The 21,753-nt window shown below is 34.1% G+C and overlaps 2 protein-coding genes across 6 annotated transcripts in view; one reads left to right on the forward strand and one right to left on the reverse strand.

Moving 5' to 3' along the window:
• PNPT1 (polyribonucleotide nucleotidyltransferase 1) overlaps positions 1–18,872 on the reverse strand; it is a 42,414-nt gene extending 23,542 nt beyond the window's left edge. Inside the window, exons 1-13 of one of the 3 annotated variants that reach the window (XM_045514364.2) lie at positions 18,644–18,833; positions 17,271–17,331; positions 16,522–16,592; positions 15,755–15,860; positions 14,836–14,885; positions 13,943–14,006; positions 13,806–13,853; positions 12,684–12,797; positions 8,043–8,229; positions 7,161–7,212; positions 6,719–6,776; positions 4,586–4,682; positions 4,014–4,116 (exon numbers count right to left, since the gene is read on the reverse strand). In XM_045514364.2, coding sequence (XP_045370320.1) covers positions 4,014–4,116; positions 4,586–4,682; positions 6,719–6,776; positions 7,161–7,212; positions 8,043–8,229; positions 12,684–12,797; positions 13,806–13,853; positions 13,943–14,006; positions 14,836–14,885; positions 15,755–15,860; positions 16,522–16,592; positions 17,271–17,331; positions 18,644–18,691 — 1,059 coding nt within the window. In that variant the 5' untranslated portion in view covers positions 18,692–18,833. Of the gene's footprint in view, positions 1–4,013; positions 4,117–4,585; positions 4,683–6,718; positions 6,777–7,160; positions 7,213–8,042; positions 8,230–12,683; positions 12,798–13,805; positions 13,854–13,942; positions 14,007–14,835; positions 14,886–15,754; positions 15,861–16,521; positions 16,597–17,270; positions 17,332–18,643 lie in introns of all 3 variants that reach the window. The other 2 variants (XM_010951879.3, XM_074341157.1) reach the window with 2 other exon arrangements.
• Positions 1–21,753, forward strand: part of CCDC85A (coiled-coil domain containing 85A) — a 1,028,435-nt gene that overhangs the window by 29,015 nt on the left and 977,667 nt on the right. The window lies entirely within an intron of this gene.

A 21,753-nucleotide genomic window follows, 5' to 3' on the forward strand; every position in this document is an offset into this window, starting at 1 on the left:
TACTGCTGAAAACCAAAGACAATCTTGAAAGGACCCAGAAGAAAGTAAGTAACATACATGGAACAATGATTTGAATGAGCCCTGACTTTTCAGAAAAAAAGGAAAACGAAAAACAGTAGAACATTTCTTAAAGTGGCAAAGGGAAAAAAGCATCCACTCAGAATCTGTATCCTGGTAAAAAGATTCTTGGTAAAAAAAAAAGGCAAAATAAAAGCATTTTCAGAAAAATGAAAAATAAGAATTTGTTGTCAGAAGACCCACAGGACAATACTAAAGAAGTCTTATCAGAGTGAAGGGCAATAATATTAATTGGAAACTTGGATCTTCAGGAAGAAATAAAAAGCATCAGAAATAGTAAATATCTGGGTTAATATAAAAGACTATCTTTTTCCTCTTTAAAGTTGTAATGTTGCCTTGTGAGTTTTTAAAACGTAGGTGTAACTCATAAGACAACTACAGCATAAAGGAGGGGCAAATGGATCTAAATGGTTGCAAATATCACTAATTTTTTGTGAAGTGGAAAAAATTAACAATAAAAACACTGAAAAGTTATGGATGTATTCTCTATAGTAACCAGTGAAAAATAACAGAGGTATAGTGAAAAAGCAAATAGACAATTTTAAATAGCTAAGACATGGAAGCAACCTAAATGTACACTGACAGATGAATGGATAAAGAGGTGTGTATGTATATGTATATACACGTATACACACACACACACACACACACACACACAATGGAATACTACTCAGACATAAAGAATGAAGTAATGCCATTTGCAGCAACATGGATAGACCTAGAGATTATCACACTAAATGAAATCAGAGAAAGACAATTATCACATAACACTCATATGTGGAATCTAAAAAAGTGAGACAAATGAACTTATTTACTAAACAGAAACAGACTCACACACAGAAAACAAACATGGTTATCAAAGAAGAGGAGGAGGGATAAATCAGGAGTTTAGAATTAGCAGATACAAACTACTATATATATATAATAGATAAATAACAAGGTCCTACTGTATAGCACAAGGAACTATATCCAATATCCTTTAATGACCTATAGTGAAAAAGAGTATGTGTGTATACATATACACACACATATACACATAACTGAATCATTATGCTGTACACCAGAGACTAACACAACATTGAAGTAAATCAATCAAACTTCAATTTAAAAAAAGCAAATGGACAAATTAAAATGGAGTTCTAAAAAGAATACTCAATTAATCCAAAAAGAAGGTAGAAACTAAGAACAGAAAAAAAGAGGAGCTAAACAAAAACAAATAATACAATTACATACTAAATTCAATCAATCATTAAACATTAAAGGACTAAATAAATGCTACAGTTGAAATGTAGAGATTGTCAGGATGGCTAACAAAAATATGCAAATAAAATATGCAAATAAAAATACCTTAATCATTTTTAAAACTTATTAAAAGGCATAAAAGAAAGCCTGAATCAAAGGTGACAGACCATATTTATTGTAAAGACTGTGATTTAAGTTGTAAAAATATCATTTCTCACTCATTCCATAAATTCAGTCCAATACAAATCTAAATCCTAGAAAGATTTTTTTTTAGAACTTGATATAATACTAAAACTTAAAGGAACAAATGTACCAGAATAGCTAAGACAATTTTGTGGGGAGTGGAGGAAGAATAAAAAGGGAAGATTTGCCTTTCAGATATTAAAACTATAATAATTAAAAACAGTTTGACACCAGCCCAGGTAACTCATAGAACAATGGAAGAGAATATAGTTCAAAAATGTTTTTATAAACTTTGAATATGATAAGGTAAGATTACAGATCAATGAGAAAAAAATAAATTTTTAGTAAACAGCATTGCAAAACTGGCTTACTCTGGAGCTTTCCACCTTACACCATGTATAGGGATAAACTCCAGGACAGATTAATGGTCTAACTTTAATAGCTAAAACTAGAAAGTTAATAAGAAAAGCAGGTGCATAATTTTGTGACTTCGGGGTAAGGTAGGAGTTCTTAAATAAGACCAGAACTAAAGATTTCAGGTTCACTGTAGACATATACAGGCATACCTCATTTTATTGCACTTCACTATTGTGTTTAACTTTAGCTTTCTCAGATATTGTGTTTTTTACAAATTGAAGGTTTGTGGCAACCCTGCATCAAACATGTCTATCAGTGTCACACTATGGTAATTCTCAAAATTTTCAAAACCTCCACTAGCAAAAAGGTTATGACTTGCTGAAGGCTCAGATGATGGTTAGTACTTTTTAGCAGTAAGTATTTTTTAAGTTAAGGTATGTACTTTCTTTTTTTAGACATATCATATACTTAATAGACTACAGTATAATGTAAAATAAGCTTTATATGCACTGGGAAACAAAAAAATTTGTGTGACTTGCTTTATTGTGATATTTGCTTTATTGTGGTGGTTTGCAACTGAACTTGCAGAATCTCCAAGGTATGCCTGTAGTGGGTTACCACAAGCAAAATTAAAAGGCATACGGTAAACAGGGAGATGATACAAATAAACTCTGGTTACTGAAAAGGACTAATATTTAAAACACATAAGAACTCACTGAGAAATAGCATGAAAAAGACAGTAAACCATATTAAAAAAAAAAAAGAAGAAAAAACCGGCCAAAGGATCTAAGCAGATAATTCACAAAAGAGCAAACCTGAACTAGGGCTACCACTATTCTCAAGTCTAGGGACGCTATCTTTGTGAAAAGAGTGCCCTAGAGGTGTGCAGCCCCCCACGGTATGGTTTATACAATTATGTTGATTGGCTGTCATATAAAGAGATGTTCACCCTCACTCATAATCAAGGAAACACAAACGAAAGCAATGACATACCACTTGGTACCCATTAGATGGGCAAAATTAGTAATTAATATAATTAAAATTAAGCATAATACCATACACAAAACAATGCATACACATATATCTTAAATATAAGAGAACAAGTGTCTATGTAAAGGAAAAGAATAGCACTGAGATTCAGGCTAAATGGAGAAAACGAATGAGGACCTTGAATAGAACAACAGTGACAGTATGTCATAAACTGAGGAGTATGAATGACTTAATTTTGTGTCCCTAAGATTAAAAGAAAAATATAATAAAAATACCAGATAATTATAGAAAGTGCAAACTAATTTACAGTGCCAAAAGCAGATCAGTAGTTGCCTGAGGAAAGGGAGCGGAGCAGGAAGTAGGGACTAGGATAGAGAGGGACTAGGACAGAGAGGGACTAGATAGAGAGGGACTAGGGTAGAGAGGGACTAGACAGAGAGGGACTAGATAGAGAGGGACTAGGGTAGAGAGGGACTAGACAGAGGGACGGGTAGAGAGGGACTAGACAGAGGGATGGGTAGAGAGGGACTAGACAGAGAGGGACTAGGGTAGAGGGAATAGACAGAGGGATGGGTAGAGAGGGAATAGACAGAGAGGGACTAGATAGAGAGGGACTAGGACAGAGAGGGACTAGACAGAGAGGGACTAGGACAGCTAGGACAGGGACTAGGACAGGGAGGGAGAGGGACTAGAACAGAGAGGGACTAGGGTAGAGAGGGACTAGGACAGAGAGGGACTAGGACAGAGAGGGACTAGGGTAGAGAGGGACTAGGGTAGAGAGGGACTAGGACAGAGAGGGAGAGGGACTAGAACAGAGAGGGACTAGGACAGAAAGGGAGAGGGACTAGGAGAGGGACTAGGGTAGAGAGGCATGAGGAAACTTTTGGGGGTGATTGATACATTCATCATCTTGACTCTGGTTTCCCAGCTGTATACATGTGAAAATTTATTCAACATTCATTTTAAATATGTGCAGTTTCTTGTATGGAATTATACCTCAAAAAAGCTGTTAAACATATTTTTTAAAAAATCAGATATTAATCTGAATAGATAATATATTCCATATGATAAAAACCTGCAGCATCTATGTAATATACTTCTATTAGAACTAATTAAGCAATCCTGAATCAGCAAATAATCATAGTTTTTTTAATATATATTACCTGTGTTTGTCCCCTTTGAAATAATGCTGATCCGTGAAGAATTTTAAACATATCTACCTCACAATTTATATTCCTAAGTGAAGTCAAATCTCGACCATCACATCTATAATAATAAAGGAAATAAGTATGTTAAGACAGTGGTGGAAATCAGAAAAATCACACATTATCTCTTGATCCCTACTAGGAAAGTTCTCAACTCAAACTGCACATCATAATCACCTGTAGGACTTTAAAAAATAATATAGATACCTGAGCCCCATCCTGAGTCCCACTGAATCAGAATTTCAAGGACTGTGACTCACACACTTTTATGTTAAAAAGCCCTGCAGGCAACTCTGATATGTAATCACAGCTGTGAAGCAATGCTCTACATATGAGGCCCACAGAGAGGCAGTCAAACACATCTACACAATCCACACACTTTCAACAGGTATCCATTTATAAAAAAAAATTATATAATTCTTTGCTGTTCACTTGAAAAACACTAGTTCCTTGCTTTGAGCCACTTGACACTTTAAAGGCAACTTGCAGAGAGCACATGCTTCAATTCCACCAAAAAAGGATATGTTTACCTTTTGTATTCATTCAAAATAATACTTCTAAAAACCTCCTTTGCAGCAACATTGAAGGATTCAATTATTTCATATGAATCTACTTCTGGAAATTTTTCTATAGAAGACAGACAAACCAAAACAACGATTTTCTCTTTCTAGAAGATATCTCTCTTAAGTTCACAGTATCAAATCAATTACCAAGGGAGTTGACTGAACATTTAGACCTCAAAGTAGGTAAATTAAATGTTCTCAAGTAGGAGAGACACAAGTATTATACCTTAAATGCATTGTTACTGGGAACTTAGTTTGCTGTTTACCAGAATAATGCTTTGAAATCAGCTCTGTTGAGTTGTTACCTGACAAATTCAGCCAACCATATCAGGAGAAGGTTTAACTGACATTTTTAAAAGTAGCCTCCTTCTTGCCTTAGGAACTCTAATTTTAGTCCACAAATACAGGAATAACTTTCTTTATATATTACAAATCCCTACTGACTGTTTTATCAAGTTCTTTCATGACCCAGGTACTTCATATGTTTTTTTCTTAATGCCTTTAAATCTTTATAGCAATTTATGAGGTAAATTCTATTATTATTAAGCCCATATTACAGAAGAAAAAACAGGCCTAAAGAGGAGCAAACTGCCTGAGATCACACAGGTAGTAACTGACAGCAGTTACTTGAATACAGATCTGTCTGCCTCAGCTTATAAATATTAAGCTACTTTACCCTACCAACTGATTTATGCCAAGTTTTAGGCACTGTTCTCTTAAGCATTTGGTTTATTGAATATAACTTTAAAGTAACCAGAACATAAGAAATGGCTACAGAAAGGGAGATAAATATTAAGTATTAATGTCTTTGTAAGGCAAGAATAATTTTAAATATTATACTTTAAAATGAACTTTTATGCTTTAACTGGGTTGTACTTAGGAAAATAATTAGTAACAAAGCATTTGAAATATCCTATGAACTCAGAGAGTGATGAAGGTATTCTACTAAGTATTAATACAAACACAAAATCACTTTTCTTTTTAAATAAGGCAACAGGTGTTATATAACTTCTCATTCTTAATGATGGAATATAGTGAGAAGAGACCAAAGTTTTTCAATGGGAATTATAGATAATGGCCTTAATACCAATGCTAGGAGCAGAATTTTTATCTTAAAATAAGGTACTTATTAAGGTGAGAGGATATTTGTCTATCAGCAGAAAAATTAATAAGAACTTTATGTCATGCTCAGTGCACACTCAGTTTGTATGATAGATATTAAACAATAAAATCCTTTGTTTAATAATTTTTAGAGGGCTAGATTCTCTAAAATCTAAATTTTATAACTCCACATCTTAACAATAACAGCATCAGTCAACACTTACTGAACACTTGCTATGTGCCAAGCACATATGTAAATGATTTATTCATTTAATCTCCATAAACCATATTATTAGTATTGCAATTTCACAAATTAAGAACTCAAGAATTTTATTTTTATTTTTTTTTTTACTGCTTTCTTGATTTTATTTTAAAAGTATACAAGCCCACAAAACCAGAGCAAGTTTTTGGTTTGTTTTTTTTTTTTTAAACCAAATCGTATTCTTAACAAATTTCAAAATCTGTACCACATTTAAGCCAGAAACTTGAAATACAAAAAAACATTTTGAAACTGACAGTATCAGTTCTCCACTTGCATATATGAAGTGTCAAAATACTTCTCAGTAGTACAAGTGTATTTATCACAAAAATTCACAGGGATGAGAATAAGTGAGTCAGCAAATTATGGTTAACACTTGTGTCATTAAATAAGTTAGTAGAAAACACAGGAGAACTCAAGAATTTTAAAGAATATCTTTTATGTTTTCAAATGACAGGATTCAAGGATACCCATATTGGAGTTATAAGGGTTTGATCCAAAAAAGATCAGGAATATCTGACATTCAATATTTACTGGAGCCCACTCTATATCAGATGCAGTGCTTATTACCCCGTTCATAGAAATTTAACAGTAACCTTGGGATGTATCATTATCACAAGTTTACTAAAGATAAAACTAAGGAGTAATGAAAATAACTGATTTCTTCAAGGTCTATATTTTAGGACTATAATTTTAAAATTATTATTTTCTTTAAATTTTTTTTAAATAATAAAATTTACCTTTTAGTTGTTCCTCTGTATCTAATCTTATCTTGTTAATAGCTTCATCTCTGGAAATCTAAAAGAAAGTTGAGTTTCAGTTATTATATATACATGGCAACATTTAACATTTCTATTTTAAAATATTTTTAATTATTATACAATTACATATTGTAATAGTAATCGGATTTCTCTAATGATAGTATTCTTTAAAAGACTGCAACTGGTTACTGATTTGTAAGAAAAATTACCTATTTAATTCATTCAAAAATATTTACACACTTCCCTAAAACTTGTATATAATCAACAAAAAGAGACTAGAGATGCAAACAGCTAGGTTTTTATTTAGCTTTCTGTTTAGAGATTTTTCATAAAAAAGGACTAATATTCATAAACAAAATTAAGTTATAACAAAAAAGAATTCCCAGAACAATCATATAAGACAAAATTCAGGTATACCTACTTTATCATGTTCATGATCTGTAAAAACTGCATAGAGTTTTTCCATGGCGAATCTATTTTAAGCACAAAATAAACATCAGCATAATATCTGGAAACACTAGGCAGTGTCTATTACAAACAAAACTAAAATATTAATAATAAGCTAAAATATTTAACAAACATTTCATAAAGAAGTAAAAACATATATTATTGCTCTGTAATACTGCTTATCTTTACTATTTATAACATGATACAGAACACGAATTTCTTTCTTCTTACCTCTTAGGGGAATCACTTTTTCTTCCTCTCTACCCATACTGTTTCTTTTCTGACCTGTTCCTTTTTTTCTGTTCTATACATTTTGGCTGTTATCGCAGGCACCCCTTTTGTTGGGGACAGTGTATATAACTCTTTAATCTCTGAGTGATAGATGGGAGACTCATACTAAGGGAAATATTAACTTTTTCATTTATTTCAAATAAAATGAAATAATTTTCTGGTCATTCATTCAGAAATTTACTGAGTGCTTATGTGCAGGCATATTATTAGCACTGGGTGTATAGTGGGTGGTTATATTTCTTCTTGAGAACCTCAACAGTTTCCTTAGATATTCAAATATCTTATGCTTTATACTTTTTCCTTGACACAGAGATATGAAGATTATCTGAATCTTGACCAACAAACTCACTCTCCCTTTCCTTTGAGATTCAAACTTGGGCTCTTGAAGAAGGATGTGAGTTTATCCTTCTTAAAACATCAAATGGTATTTATAGAAATGATTCTTAAAATAGAAGAATGCTATAAGAAGTAATGGATGGACAGTGCTTCCATGAAAAGGTTTTTTTCTGAGATGAAATTAAATTTGGTGACAATTTCATATTTTCTTTTGTACAGATGTTCTTACTTATGAGCGTGTTTCACAATGTCTGGTGAAGGGATAAACAACTTCTGAGGTGTCCTCTTGGTAACACCAATTTCTTTCACCAACTGCTGGATGCCCTGAATTATTTGTTGTGTATATTTTACTCCCACTTTGATAGCATGGCAAAAGTCCTGCTGCAAAATATTCTCTGCAGAGGCTTCCAACATGACTAAAGGGGGAAAAAAAAAAGACGGCCATTGAACCTTTACCAATATAGCATTTTTAAATACCATGACATAACATTAATACTACAGATCAGTTTTATTAATCCACTTTTTTGATTTCTTTATTCAGAATCAACATAATTCCAAAATATAAACAGCACTAAATGAATAAAGAAACCTCGATATTTGAAATTAGGTTTATATTCTTTATAAATTTAATGAGGGCTTAATCATAAAAAATGAAACAGAAAAGAAAATAAATTATGCATACTTCTTTTTTATGACAGCTTTATAGACGTAATTCAAATACCATAAAATCTACCATTTAGTGTATACAATTGCATTTATTTTTAAAATGTATTTTAAAATGAAATTTTAAAATATCAGCATAGCAGGTGTCCAATAACTGTTTCCTGTTTTACAATTATTTGATGTGACATCCCACTTAATTCTGACATTGTCACATTGTCTAATTCTCACACAGGTGGGGAAATCTTTGCAGTGATATTGTTTCAAGTAAGCCAACTACAGGACCCTAGTTACTACCATAAAAAGGTTGTTTTTATGGTTCTGTAACAGTAAAATTCCTGTATAAAGCAGGAAAGCTCCAAAGTAAGGGTTCTAGCATGGTATCTAGCTAAACTCTAATATTCAGCTTTTGCTTTGGTTTCTACAGGGCTGAATAGACTCCTGCCAACTTGCGTGTCATTTCTGACATTTCTCAACTTGTCCAAAGTCAAAGATCATGTAACAGTTAACCATCATAGTTATCATCATATCTAATATGTTTAACCACATCATATTGTCATTAAGATTTATTATTATCTAAAAAGTCACTTAAAGGTATAATCTACAATGAAAAAAAATCTACTTATGTGCTTTATATATTGAAATTCCATTAATCATTTGAAGCAGAACTGTGAAACAAAAGGTCTAACATTTGTGTCACTGGAGTCCTGGAAAGAGACAAGAGAGAGGGCAGGACTAAAAAGTAATGGGGTGAAAAATAGCTGGAAACTTCCCAAATTTGGCAGACACAAACCTACAGATTCAAGAAGCTGAGTAAACCTTACATAGCATAACCCAAAGAAAGACACATCATAATCAAACTTCTGAAAACCAAAGACAAAGGAAAAAATCTTGAAACCAGCAGAGAAAAATGACACCTTACCCACATGGGAAAAGCAATTCAAACAATAGCAGATTTATTATCAGAAACCATGCCAGAGAGAAGAGGCATATTTTTCAGGTGCTGAAAGAAAAGAACTGTCAACCCAGAATCCTATACCTGTGAAAATATTTAGGAATGAAGGAGAAATGAAGACCCTTAGATGAAGAACTAAGAAAATGTGTCACTCTAAAAGAATGGCTAAAGGAAGGTCTCTAAATAGAAAGGACACAATAAAGGAAGAAACCATGTTAAGCAAACCATGGTAAGACCATGTTAAACAGAAATACAATACACTTCCCTTATCTTGAATTTTCTAAATTGTTTGATGGCTGAAGCAAAGCAAAAATCTTAACACTTCCCTGTTGTGTTTCTAAAAGTAGAGAAACATTAAATAAATATATTAAACCGGGGACAGTAAAGGGAGGTAAGGTTTTAATTCTTCACTTGAGGCATGAAGAAGCTTCATCTTATACCATGATATTGAGATAGTTACATCCTTTTTCTTATCTGTATTCCCAAGACATCATCTCTCACTTTCACAGAATAAAATGGGAGATTTTAAAACATGCATTTAATGTAAATTATACCTGTGAATTGATTTTAAAAAGATAATATGAGAATATGGTAAAGAAAATGAATATTACTCACATAAACTTTGTTTTTGTAAGTTTTCATTTATAAAGTGCTTTATAAGAAAACTTTTACAGTTTTTGAGTCTGTAGAACTATGCTGTTGAATATAACTACTAGTCCCATATGGCTATTTGCATTTAAATAAGTTAAAATTATATAAAATTAAAAATTCAGTTCCTTAGTTACAAGCTACATTCAAGTACTCAGCAGTCACATGTTCAGATATAAAACATTTCCTTCATTGCAGAGTTCAACTGGACAGCACTGCCATAGAGGCTAAAATTTTAAAGAAAAAACTTGTCAAAATGGTTGTTCTAAACTTAACCACCTTCAGTAGTTGAAGATTAAAAGATTTTTGAGATATACTGAAGCTATGAATTTTAGATACAATTTTCTTCTGAAAAATTATTATTATTGGTATACTTTTTCCTGAATTATATCCTAGTATACACAGAAAGCTTAGTGATTTTACCAGTTGAAAACAAGCATCTAAATGGCTGCTGAAGTAATCTAGAAGCTGACAGCACACAGAAATTATTCACCCTATAAGGCTATACTTTAAAGATTCAAATTACTAAAAATTTTAATAATGAAGTAGTAGCAATTACTTTTTCATATTTTTGTATCCCAGAAGTTCCATGATGATGGTACTTGACTTGTACCCAATATTAACTTTAACACATGAACATGTGGTCAAATGGTGAACCCTGACAAAAGCACAGAGAGCTGGCTGAATATTTTCATGAAAATAGTGATTCAAAAGTCATAAAATGGAGGCTTATAATTTCTGAAACCAGTATCCTTACAGGTTGGTTCTGAATCACTTTCAGCCTCTTTATAAATTACTCAAGACTATCTTGTGATGGTTTAAGCAGTGTCTAGTCCCATTCTTCCATCTAGAAGGCAATAGCTGAGAACAGCTAGCTGAAAGGCTGCCTATGGGGTTGCTATGGCATGACACAGATGCAGTAATGATCCTTAGTTCATTCCTCAGTGTCTACTTAAAATTAGAGGGGTTCAAACTTGAAGGCAGACAGAGGTTATATGACCATTTAGAAGCAAGTTTATTTTTGTGTCTTAATGGTAATAGCAGGTATTAACTGTATGCTTACTAGGTACTAGGTATTATGCTGGGCACTTAACAAACCTTGATTCTAATCTTCAACAACTCTGTAAAGTAGACAAATCAATTTACTAATTGAAAGTAAATGAACACTGTAACTTGAAGGAAAAATAAATCTCAGATATGAACTTTTAACAGTAAACCAATATTTGCTCAAGGCCCTTTCTGAGATGCTCACATATGATGTAGGTGTTATCTGTTATTCATGCCTTCCCCAAATCTTTGGAATACTTTCTCTATATTGCAATAGTTCCTCACCACCTGGAGGTAGAATCCAGAAACCATTTCCTTGCCTCCCTTATAGTTAAGGATGCAGATGTGTCACAGTTCTGCCCAATAAGATGTAAGCGGAAATTGCTATGTGGAGACCTCTGGGAGAGCTCCTTAAAAGGGACAGTGACTCACTCAGGTGGCACACACTTTTTTACTATTTCCCTCCTTTTTCTTTTTTCTTCTTCCTGTCTATAAGTCAGATAAATTGGCCAGAGCTCAGGTGGGAAGTTCATAAGCACAAAGATGACGGCCACACTCTAAGGACTGCAGAGTAGAAAGCTAGAAGGAATCCAGATTTCTTAAGGCATTATGGATCTGCTGTAACTGTCCTGGACTTACTACCTCTGAATCTTTTTTACCTGAGAGAAAATAAGTTCCCATCTTGTTTAAGCCTTGTTATTTAGTTTAACAACACAGTCTCTAACTAATATGTAGATAATACACAACTCCTGTTACATGTGTTTTGTCTATCATATAGTACCTAATTCTAACTCATTACCAACTAACTTTCCAAAAGAAGAAACTGGAAATGAGGTGTTTCACATATTAATTGTACAAAAAAGCATGAAAAGTTTAATAGTTTACATTTCATCAAAATGTTCTCACATCAGAAGATCTCATGTCAAAAAGTTACAGACATCAAATGTCACATAGTAGAATTAACTGATAAGAGACTTTATAATTAATTGTCCAAGGTCACATGCCTAACTATGGCATATGCTGTATTTCAAACCCAAGTCATTCTGACTGTTAAAGCCCATTCTCCTTCAACAGGCCCTGATTTTCATTCATGCAATTATGACATTTTTGTTACAAGGAGTGAAGGTGATCCATGGTTAATCCATTTCTTCTACTTTTTTACTAGTTTTCCACCTACTGGAAATATGATACTTCTTTCTTAAAGGACAGTAACTAGGCTTAGAATTACTACATTAAATGAATTAATATATTTAAACTAAGAAGACAATTTGTTACCAGATTTAGAACTTCAAATTTTAGACGAGTTTATCAGTCTAAAAATAAATACTAGAATTATCAAAGATTTCTGTACGTTTCAATTACACGTGAATAGAACATTCTATTATTTTAGGTATTGTTTGATATGAAGTAAGAGCACTACTAAAACAGGGCAAAAGTAAAACAAAACAAAAAATCTTTATGACTAACTGACAAAACACACAAAAAAGAGTTTAAATGCATTTTTAAGAAGCCAGACTTGTAAGTAAAACCCAGAACAAATCTACCACTTAAACTACTTACCAATCTGACTTTTAGGTGCTCCAGCAACTATTAAATTTAAAGTACTAGAAGACATTTCTTTTCGTGTTGGGTTAACAATACATTCTCCATCAATCATTCCTATTCGTACTGCCCCTAAAATACATTAAAATATTGGTAGTTGTTTAATAAAAACTCAGTTTTCAAGACATTATTCCAGTGACAACTTCAGTCCCTATCCTCACTTGTGACCACAATAAAATTCTTATTAATACCAAGGTATTTAAGGCCCACAGATCATCCTATCTCACCCTACCTTCTGGCCTCACAGGACCACTCAGTTGCTCAAATACACCATTCCTTCTACATCTCTGTGATTATGGTCATATGCTCATGCTTTTCTCCTGGTTTTCTACATCTCTGTGATTATGCTCATATGCTCATGCTTTTCTCCTGGTTTAGACTGTACTTTATTTAAGGCAAGTGCTTACCATATGATCTTATTGCGGTTTATCTTAACTGTTGATTACTCTGAGAAGCCCTCCTTGATAACCTGACCTCACAAGACTAAACCCACCCTTCTCTATCATTTTCTTAGCACTTTGACTACACCTTTATAATACTGTTTATAAATTATTTGTCTGTTTTACTTACACTGAAAGCAAGAACTGTCTCATTCATCTTTGTACTGCAGATGCCTAGTCTGTTTTAGTTTCTTCAGTGCTTATTAACTCAGTTTATTTGTCATTAGGACACTCAATAATTATTACTTGATGAACTCCATTTGTACATTGTATGATTACAACTTTTAAGAGCTGTAAGTTACAAACTTGTTTGTTTTACCTTGAAAGAGTAGAAAGAATATACACTCTGATAACTTCCCAGTTAAAAATGTCCTCAAACAGAAGAGGCAATTAAGAAGTCAGAGTATCTAGGAATATAAAATTATCTCTAACACCATAACATATTGCTATCAGAAACAAAACCCAAGACAAGGATAAAAATGTCTCAAAGCTGAAAAGAGTTTTACAGAGTTGAATATGATGACATTCTTAGAAATAATAAATCAGAGCTAATAAATCTATGTCCTTGCCATAGCATGCTCACTAGTTATTTCCTGAAAAAAATATAAATAATGTTTCTTATTTTCAAATCCTAACTTACCAACAGGTCCATTCCAAGGAATATCTGATAACGAGAGGGCTACAGAAGCTTAAAAAAAAAAAAAAAAAAAAAGAGCTAAAATAAAAATATTTCATTGCTTTTAAAAAATCAACAATAATTTTAATTTTTATACTTACCACCATTAATTGCTAGGACATCAGGCTCATTAACACCATCTACTGCTAACAGATTACAAAGGATCTGGACAAGGAAAAAAATTCAAAGTACTTAAAACAATAGCATCTTCCTAAAAAGTCCTTAGGAAAATTACAGGAAATATTGTGTGTAAAGCATTTATAATACTGGACATGTTGAAACTATTTAGTAAGTGTTAGCTATGCTAGCTATATTGTTGTCTTCTGTTTGTTAAGCACACACAAATAAATTACTTTACACTGTAATAATATCCCTATGTCATACACTTAGGAAAATAATTTCTTGAGCAGTGACATCCTTGCAAAGGAATATTTGCAAGGCATATTTATTTTTATCAAATAAATAAAAGCTACTTAATTAAAGTATATGGATCCTTATTCTAAAAGAAAGTAATGCACAGAAGGTAGTAAAATGATAAAGCAGAGGTTTAGAGGGCCCAGTAATAAAAATAAATAATATAGATAGGTTATATCAACTGTCCTTGTCTGTTTACTAATATGACCTACAAGGCTCAGCCTGAACTGTCCCCACCCATCTCAACCACGCTAACCTTTTTTTCAAATTCACCCATTTCTTTCCTGCCTCAGGACTTTCATGTTTCCTATTCCATCTGCCTAGAATGCTTCCTTCACACTCCTACACTTGGTAACTAACTCCTACTCATAATTTAGGTATCAGCTCATATTGACACCGAATAAATGTTAGCTTTTTTAAAATTATTGTTTAAAAAAAAAAGACTTAATGTAAAAAAGCATCAGCATCACCAAAAATTCTTATTTTGTATTCTTTATAATGTTTAGCCTAAGAAGTATTAGAGAGTCATTAAGTCATTTTTAATTGACCTGGAAAGGAATAAACCTAAGGCAGAACCTACCTGTGTATCATAAAAGTAACCAGCTGGAAAGAGAGGTCTAATTGAACGATCTGCCAAAAGGAAAAAAAGACATTAAATAGTACTGATAGAAGTTGCTTTACAGTTCAAAACGTTTTCTCTATTAAACACCAAGCTTAAAATTAATAGAACTAGCCATTCAATATAACCAAAGAACAGTAACAAAAATGAAACCCTTGGACTGATTTACTGAGAGGGACACAGAAAAATGTTAATATACACCATGCTCTAAAGACAGAAAACTAGCAGGGCAGGAGCACCCAAGTGTAAAATTGAGGAGCAACTTTTCATTCTGGTTCCACAGGCATCCGAATTCATTGTTTACTTGTTATTTATTTATATAAACAGAAGAAAGGGACTTAGACCAACAGCAGACCAAAAGAAAATCTTTCCTTGGTATTCTGTGTCTGATAAATGCATATAAACATACACAAAGTAGGAATTTTAGGTAGAAGAGCTATAAACTACAAATGATCCCACAATATTTAAGGATGTCAAAGATTTGAAAGATTACAGACATGTTCGGAGTTGGTGAATATAATGCTTTCAGGAATTACTATGCTGAACATAAAAATGAAAACTACTCAGGACAGGTTCAAAGAGTAGAGGCGTGGGCCACAGAATTTATATGTTCAATAGAGATGCATTCATTTAGTCAACAAATATTTACTGAATGCCTATTTTGTGCCAGGCAGTATACCAGGTACAGAAGATTCTGTAGTGAATAAACAAAAAAAGTTGTTTCTCTCATGGAGTCCACATTTGAGTGAGGGGATACAGAAAGTAAATAGTCTCAGATGGTGTTAATGTAGTGAAAGAAAATTTGAGATTGTAGAACACAGATGGAAGAGAAGAGATGCTAAGACAGGCATATCAGAGAAGGTTAATGCCTCTATCTTACCTATTACTCGACTTGTGAGAATTTCTTTATCAGAAGATCCAATCTCTCTTCTAAGATAGTTTGTGGGAATTCTACCTGCTGCAGCAGCCTTCTGTCTATAGTCAACCTAAAGTAGCAATGCAAAAAATGAAGTTCATTTGACTGTTTTTTGTAATAACAAACTCTTCCCCAAGAACTACTATATAGATACTAATTCTCCTAAGGGTCCAACAACGTATTCCAGACTAAGAGCGGAGAATATTTTACTTTCAATGTTTTGTATCTCTTATAGAAAAGAGAGCTGAATGTTTCAGTAAATTGATTTTAACTATGTAATCTTACTGCTTCCCATAGTAGCTTATCTTGGTCAAGTCAAACACTGCCTTTTTGTATCAACTCTCTTAGATAATAACTGCATTCCCCTTTTCGTAATAGAAAGAAGCCATAAAATCCTAATAAACTCTTCACCAAACATGTATTTGCAGGCTCATACTAGTTGGAAATCTATGAAAGCAATGAATTCATTGCTTATTCAACATCAAAATACTTATGCATTTCCGCTATTCTTGTCAACTTATGAACCTGGACATTCTGAAGTATGCATACCACTAGTATGAGACCTGGTTATAAAGCAGTTTAAATTCTTTTAATGACTCAGTATCAAGCAATTAAGGAAAATTGTTTATTGTGCAAAGTTTTCATTTTGCACTCACCAGGCACTGAACAAGTGTATTACAAATTCTACATTTATGCTATAATACAGTTTAGATAAATCAGCAAATACTTACCACTAAGGGCATGAACTGGGAAGGTGAAGGTTTTGTTTTACTGACCGCTGTGACCATCACTGCAGTGTCACCTGACTTAGATAAACATAAATAACAACACTGGTAAATTCCTTTAAAATCAGATATTAACATATAAGTAGTGACTGAAGGACTCCTCCCTCAAAACAACACTGGTAAATTCCTTTAAAATCAGATAATAACATGTAAGTAGTGACTGAATAAATCCTCCCTCAGTTAAACCCAAGGAAAGAGAATTGTTATTCAATGGTGCAATGACAAAATAATTATTCACAAGTAGTCCAACTTAATCCCTTCTGCATAATCATGATCTATATTAGAATTATAGAATTATTATATCAAAAGCAATAGAACTAAACAGGAGAAGGCTCACTGATAACTTGGTCACATCCAATCACACTTTCTACTTATTAGGAAATTTAGGCTATAAATAAGGAAAAACTTCCCTAGTATTACTACTGAAGAAACCCTAAAATCACTTTCTCTAGAAAAGCATTACACAATTTATTAACAGAATAAAACAGAACCCAAGTTTGGAAGAGGTCTTAAAGGTTATTTAATATACCTAGCCCTTTGATTACCTGGTTGCATGGAATGTTCTGACAGTAGAAATGGTCTGAACTAATTTCCAGTACCACAATTCTAAGAAGTTACATTATGTTGTAAAGATATTCAGTACCAGTCTCCACACTATTTTAAAGATGAAAATTAAAAGAACTCAGACTTTTTACCTGTACTACAGCAGAGCCATCTGCAAATCTGGCCAGTTTTCCAGAGGATATTTCTAATTTTCTGTTTAAAATAAAAATTCAATACAAAAAGACTTAGAGGTCATCAGTACAATTCCCAGCTTGGTCTAAAAATAATCAAAGATTTTAATGGAAGAAATAAAAGCTACCAAGCCCCATAGGCCCTTACTCACAAAAAGCAAACAAAAAAGGGATAAAGTTCACAATCATTAAAAATACAAAGAATTTAAGAGCTGCTTAAAGGAAAAAAAAATCAGAATCACAGAATGCCAGAGGTGGAAAGGCCCTTAGAGATCATCTAGTCTATGGATCAACAACCTATAGCCTGTTTCTGTACAGCCTTTCAGCTAAGAACATTTTTTACATTTTTAAAGGGTTTGTAAACACACACGAATATGTGACAGTATGCAGCCCACAAAGCCTAAAATATTTACTATCTGGCCCCTTACAGAAAAAGTATGCAGACTCTTGATCTAGTTAAGTCTCCTTCATTTGGGGGAGTCGGGGGAGGAGTGGTGAAGTAACTTGTTCAAAGATCATTCAGTAAGTAAGGAAGTCTTGGATTCAAAACCAGATTTTCTGGCTTTTTGTATCAACTAGGGTCAAAGTTTTTAAAAAGTACACGTGAAAAATGTAAATGTATAAAGCATTAGCAGTTTCATTTATTCTAAAAATGATTCCAGTAGGAACTTTTAAAAAATGATTTTAGACGTGAATTCTGGCAAACAGACCCCTAGAAAAAGTATGGGCTTGAAAAACAGCTTAAAATCCACCTAGTTCAAAATCTCATAGTACTAGCTTTGGTTGACTCTGAGAAAGTTACCAACTTTCTTTGAGCCTCTGTTATTTTAACTATATAACAGGAGTAATAGTGTCTTTACGAGAGGCTTAAACAGAGGGTATCGTATAACTAGCATTGAATAAACTGACGTTGCACTTCCCTTCCTACCCAGGGTCATACTTGGTCACGCTTTTAGGCAATAAACTGGACTGGATAACGTAAGCATCCATTGTCAACTCATTATCCCAAGATGGAATGTTTCCCATTTCATAGCCCAGGAGTCATCAAACGTAAAGAGACTGGAAATCAGGTGAACAGCTCAGCTTGGGAAAGGAAGCCTTAACTGGGCAGGAGGGAGGACCAAGAAGCAAAGGGCACGAGGCTGAGACGGAGCTAGAAGAAGAGTGCCATAAGACAGACCCAAACCCGGAAAGGGAAATTTGGAATTTAGGTTTGGGGTAAAGAGGGGGAAAGAGACCTGGGTTGCCGGATTACTACTCTGAGAGATGAATGTACTCGGGCTGGTCGGACAGGACGCCTTGTGAAAGGACAGAGAACGCACATCGTGCCTTACCTGCTGTCTAAGTCCACAGCCACGGTTCGGGACCCCGAGCCACCCCATAGTGCTCGCACCTGCAATTGGGTGAGTGTGCGATTCCGCCCTGGCAGACGGAGCGGACCACCGCTAAGCGGCCGGAGCCGGAGGCACGAGCAGCAGCAATGCCTGCAGGCCGCCATGATACCGGGCACGCGATCAGCCCGGGCTGGGCCTTGATTGGGTCACTCTGCAGATAGTGGGAGGAGCCTGATTCAGTTTCGTTTCCGTGGTGCTTCCCGGGAAAGCCGAGGAAGCGGATACCTGACTCCTTTCTACGAAGACTAGAGAGGGTCAAAACTATGTGAACGCGATTGTGGCTTAACCTGTCCTCTCTCTATCAGCCAAGGAACAGCAATTAGAAAAATCAACTGTTTGGGTTTTTGGTTTTGTTTTTGTTTTGCTATCGTAGTCTAAAAGAGAGTCCTAGAATAATGTAAGTATTTAATAAGTAGAGCAAATATAGTAATAATAGAAGTAATCAGACAACACGTTATTATTAATTGGCTTCTGTGAGTTTAGAATTACGAGAATTTGTGTAGTGGGCCATGGAAAGGGAACTCTCTCTCCCCTCCTCTGCCCTAGTTTTTATTTTATAAGTTTCAAACAAGAAATAAACTACTACAAAGTTTGTAGTAGTTTATTTCTAGTAATTAGTGTCATTTCTTGTCCTATATCATTTTAGATATCTTAACCTGCATTTCGGATCATCTTCATTTCCATTATTAGTATTTAGCAATTCATTTCTCTGCTCATTTTGGTCAAGTTAATACTTTCTAAGCCAATTTTTAAATGCAAAATGCTTCCTACTTCTTCTCCTTCTCCTTCTTAAGTTTTACAAGAATGAAAAAGTGTTTGGAATTTGAATCTGATAAAAATTTTAGGGGGTGGATTAATTTCTCCCACCCCCTCTTAATCCAGTCTGTTGGAAAATCTTTATATAGTTCCTGGAATGAGCCCAATGATCATTTTTCTATTATGAGGGTCATATTTCTCTTTTAAGGTTATTACCCCTTTCCCCACAAAGAAATCCAAACAACAAACCCAATGCACACTCAAACGCAGTTTTAAAAACAAAAACTGTTGAACTCCAAACAGACAAATGATTTGGTGGCAAAGCAGCTCCCTGATACCCTGCCACAAGAGCTATTATCACCGACTTGGAATTTCCATGCCAATAGAAGAGATTACCACTAACTCTATTTACGTATGTTTAGTGTTAAAAGTAGTTTTTTCCTCTTCCTCTACCTTTGACTTGGCCTTGTGTTGCCAGTATTTTCAAGACCAAACCATTGAAACCTGTCAGAAGGACAAATCTATCAGAATCTACTCGCCACAATTCAATGACTCTAGATTTATAAAATATGAATACTAAATCACCTTTTGGTAATGTACAGAGTACTTTGACAGAGTACAAATTCCACTGCCGCCCCCCTCCTTGGGCGGAGATCTTAGCATGGTAATGAAGCGAAGCTAACTTTCAGACACCTCCAGATTTCCTCTGCATAGGCGTGTTTATGCGGTCAAGTCAGAGCTGGTTCAGGGTATTTAATCACTGCATATCTCTTAAAGCCCAGCTGTAGAACTTCTCTGGCAAGTATCAGGTGATTTTGAAACAAAGAGGTAAATCAAAGGAAGGATCTACTAGCTCTCAGCGGCTGATAATGGGTGATGAAATATCTCCCTTCTCCTTTCCTTGATCAATGAATAATGTTCCTGCTGTGCTGTACTGAGCCCAGTTTCATTTGATTGGCATTTTTGACTCAGGGCAGAAGACCCATTGAGGGGCTACCTACCTATTGGGAATCAGTAACAAACTTAGTCCTGAGTGGTCCCAGTCTTGGCTCTGCCATTTGCTGGTTGTCTGACCCTATCTCGCTGAGCCTCAGTTTCTTCATCTATAGAAACTGATAACAATATAAATCTCATAGGATTTTTGTAAAGATTAAATGCAACAGAAGATGTGAGAGGTTTATCTCACCTGACACAACTTGTCAGCAACTCAATAAATGGTAGATTCAGCTTTGATCTAGCCTTTTGTACATTTTCCCTCTAGTTTTCTCTGTTTGAAATACTGAACAACCTTCTTTCCTTCAGAACCCCATGGATCAGTTAGCTTTCATCCAGTTGGAAATGCTGGAGAGCAGAATTTACATATTAAGCCCAACTGTTTCCTCACATCAATCCAAAATAATTGAAATGGTGGTAACTGGATCATAAACTCAAAGGTAAATGTGGACACTGAAATCTTGTGGCAGAGCTTTGTTTTGAAGTAACCATATAGATGATCCAGACTATGTTTATACTAAGCATTTAAAGATTAACATAGAAACAAACATATATGTATGTAAAACATATATTCTTGTGGTTATAACTACCAAAGCTATGATCCATGAGGTTCAATCTGAAATGTCACATTCTAGAAGTATAGTTCTGCCAAGTATAGTTCAACAGCCAAAATATAATTGAAAGTGAATTACCTTGGTGGACATTAAAAGTGATCCAATTTTAATCCACCAGCAATATTTCTCAGCTCTCCTTTTCTCTTTTCTTCAAACTCCAATGAACCTGCATCAAAATGGTTAATACCACTGCATGCTCTGGGTAGCAATTTCATTTAAGTGAAACACCATTGCATAAAATTATTTTAAATAAAATTTAATTTGGTTTGCAATTTGGTTTAGACTGTATGTATATTTATTTTAATTTTAAGATTAAGAGCTACAAGAATAAGGGACTTATGTCTTGTTATATATTTTGTGCACATTTAAGCAGCAGAATGAAAAGTATCTTTGGAAACTGAGGGGATCCATGAAAATTTTTTTCTTGAAAGAATGTAGGCTACTCAACTTTAAGAAAGTCTGCTCAATACCATTCCCAGGGGATCTTTGTAAATCACAAACCTAAATGTGCCTTTATCATGCTTAAACTTCTTTAATGTCTTCCTAAATCTTTAATCTACAGAATAAAATCTCAGGTGCTTTGTGTGGACTTTGAACCTTTCTTATTTAGCCTCATCCATTTTGACTTACTACCCTACTTCCTTCTCTCCCTCTCCTCATTTTATATTCTCAGTAAACTGAACTACT

Source organism: Camelus bactrianus, chromosome 15 (assembly GCF_048773025.1).
Source record: "Camelus bactrianus isolate YW-2024 breed Bactrian camel chromosome 15, ASM4877302v1, whole genome shotgun sequence".
NCBI classification, from domain to species: Eukaryota; Metazoa; Chordata; class Mammalia; order Artiodactyla; family Camelidae; genus Camelus; species Camelus bactrianus.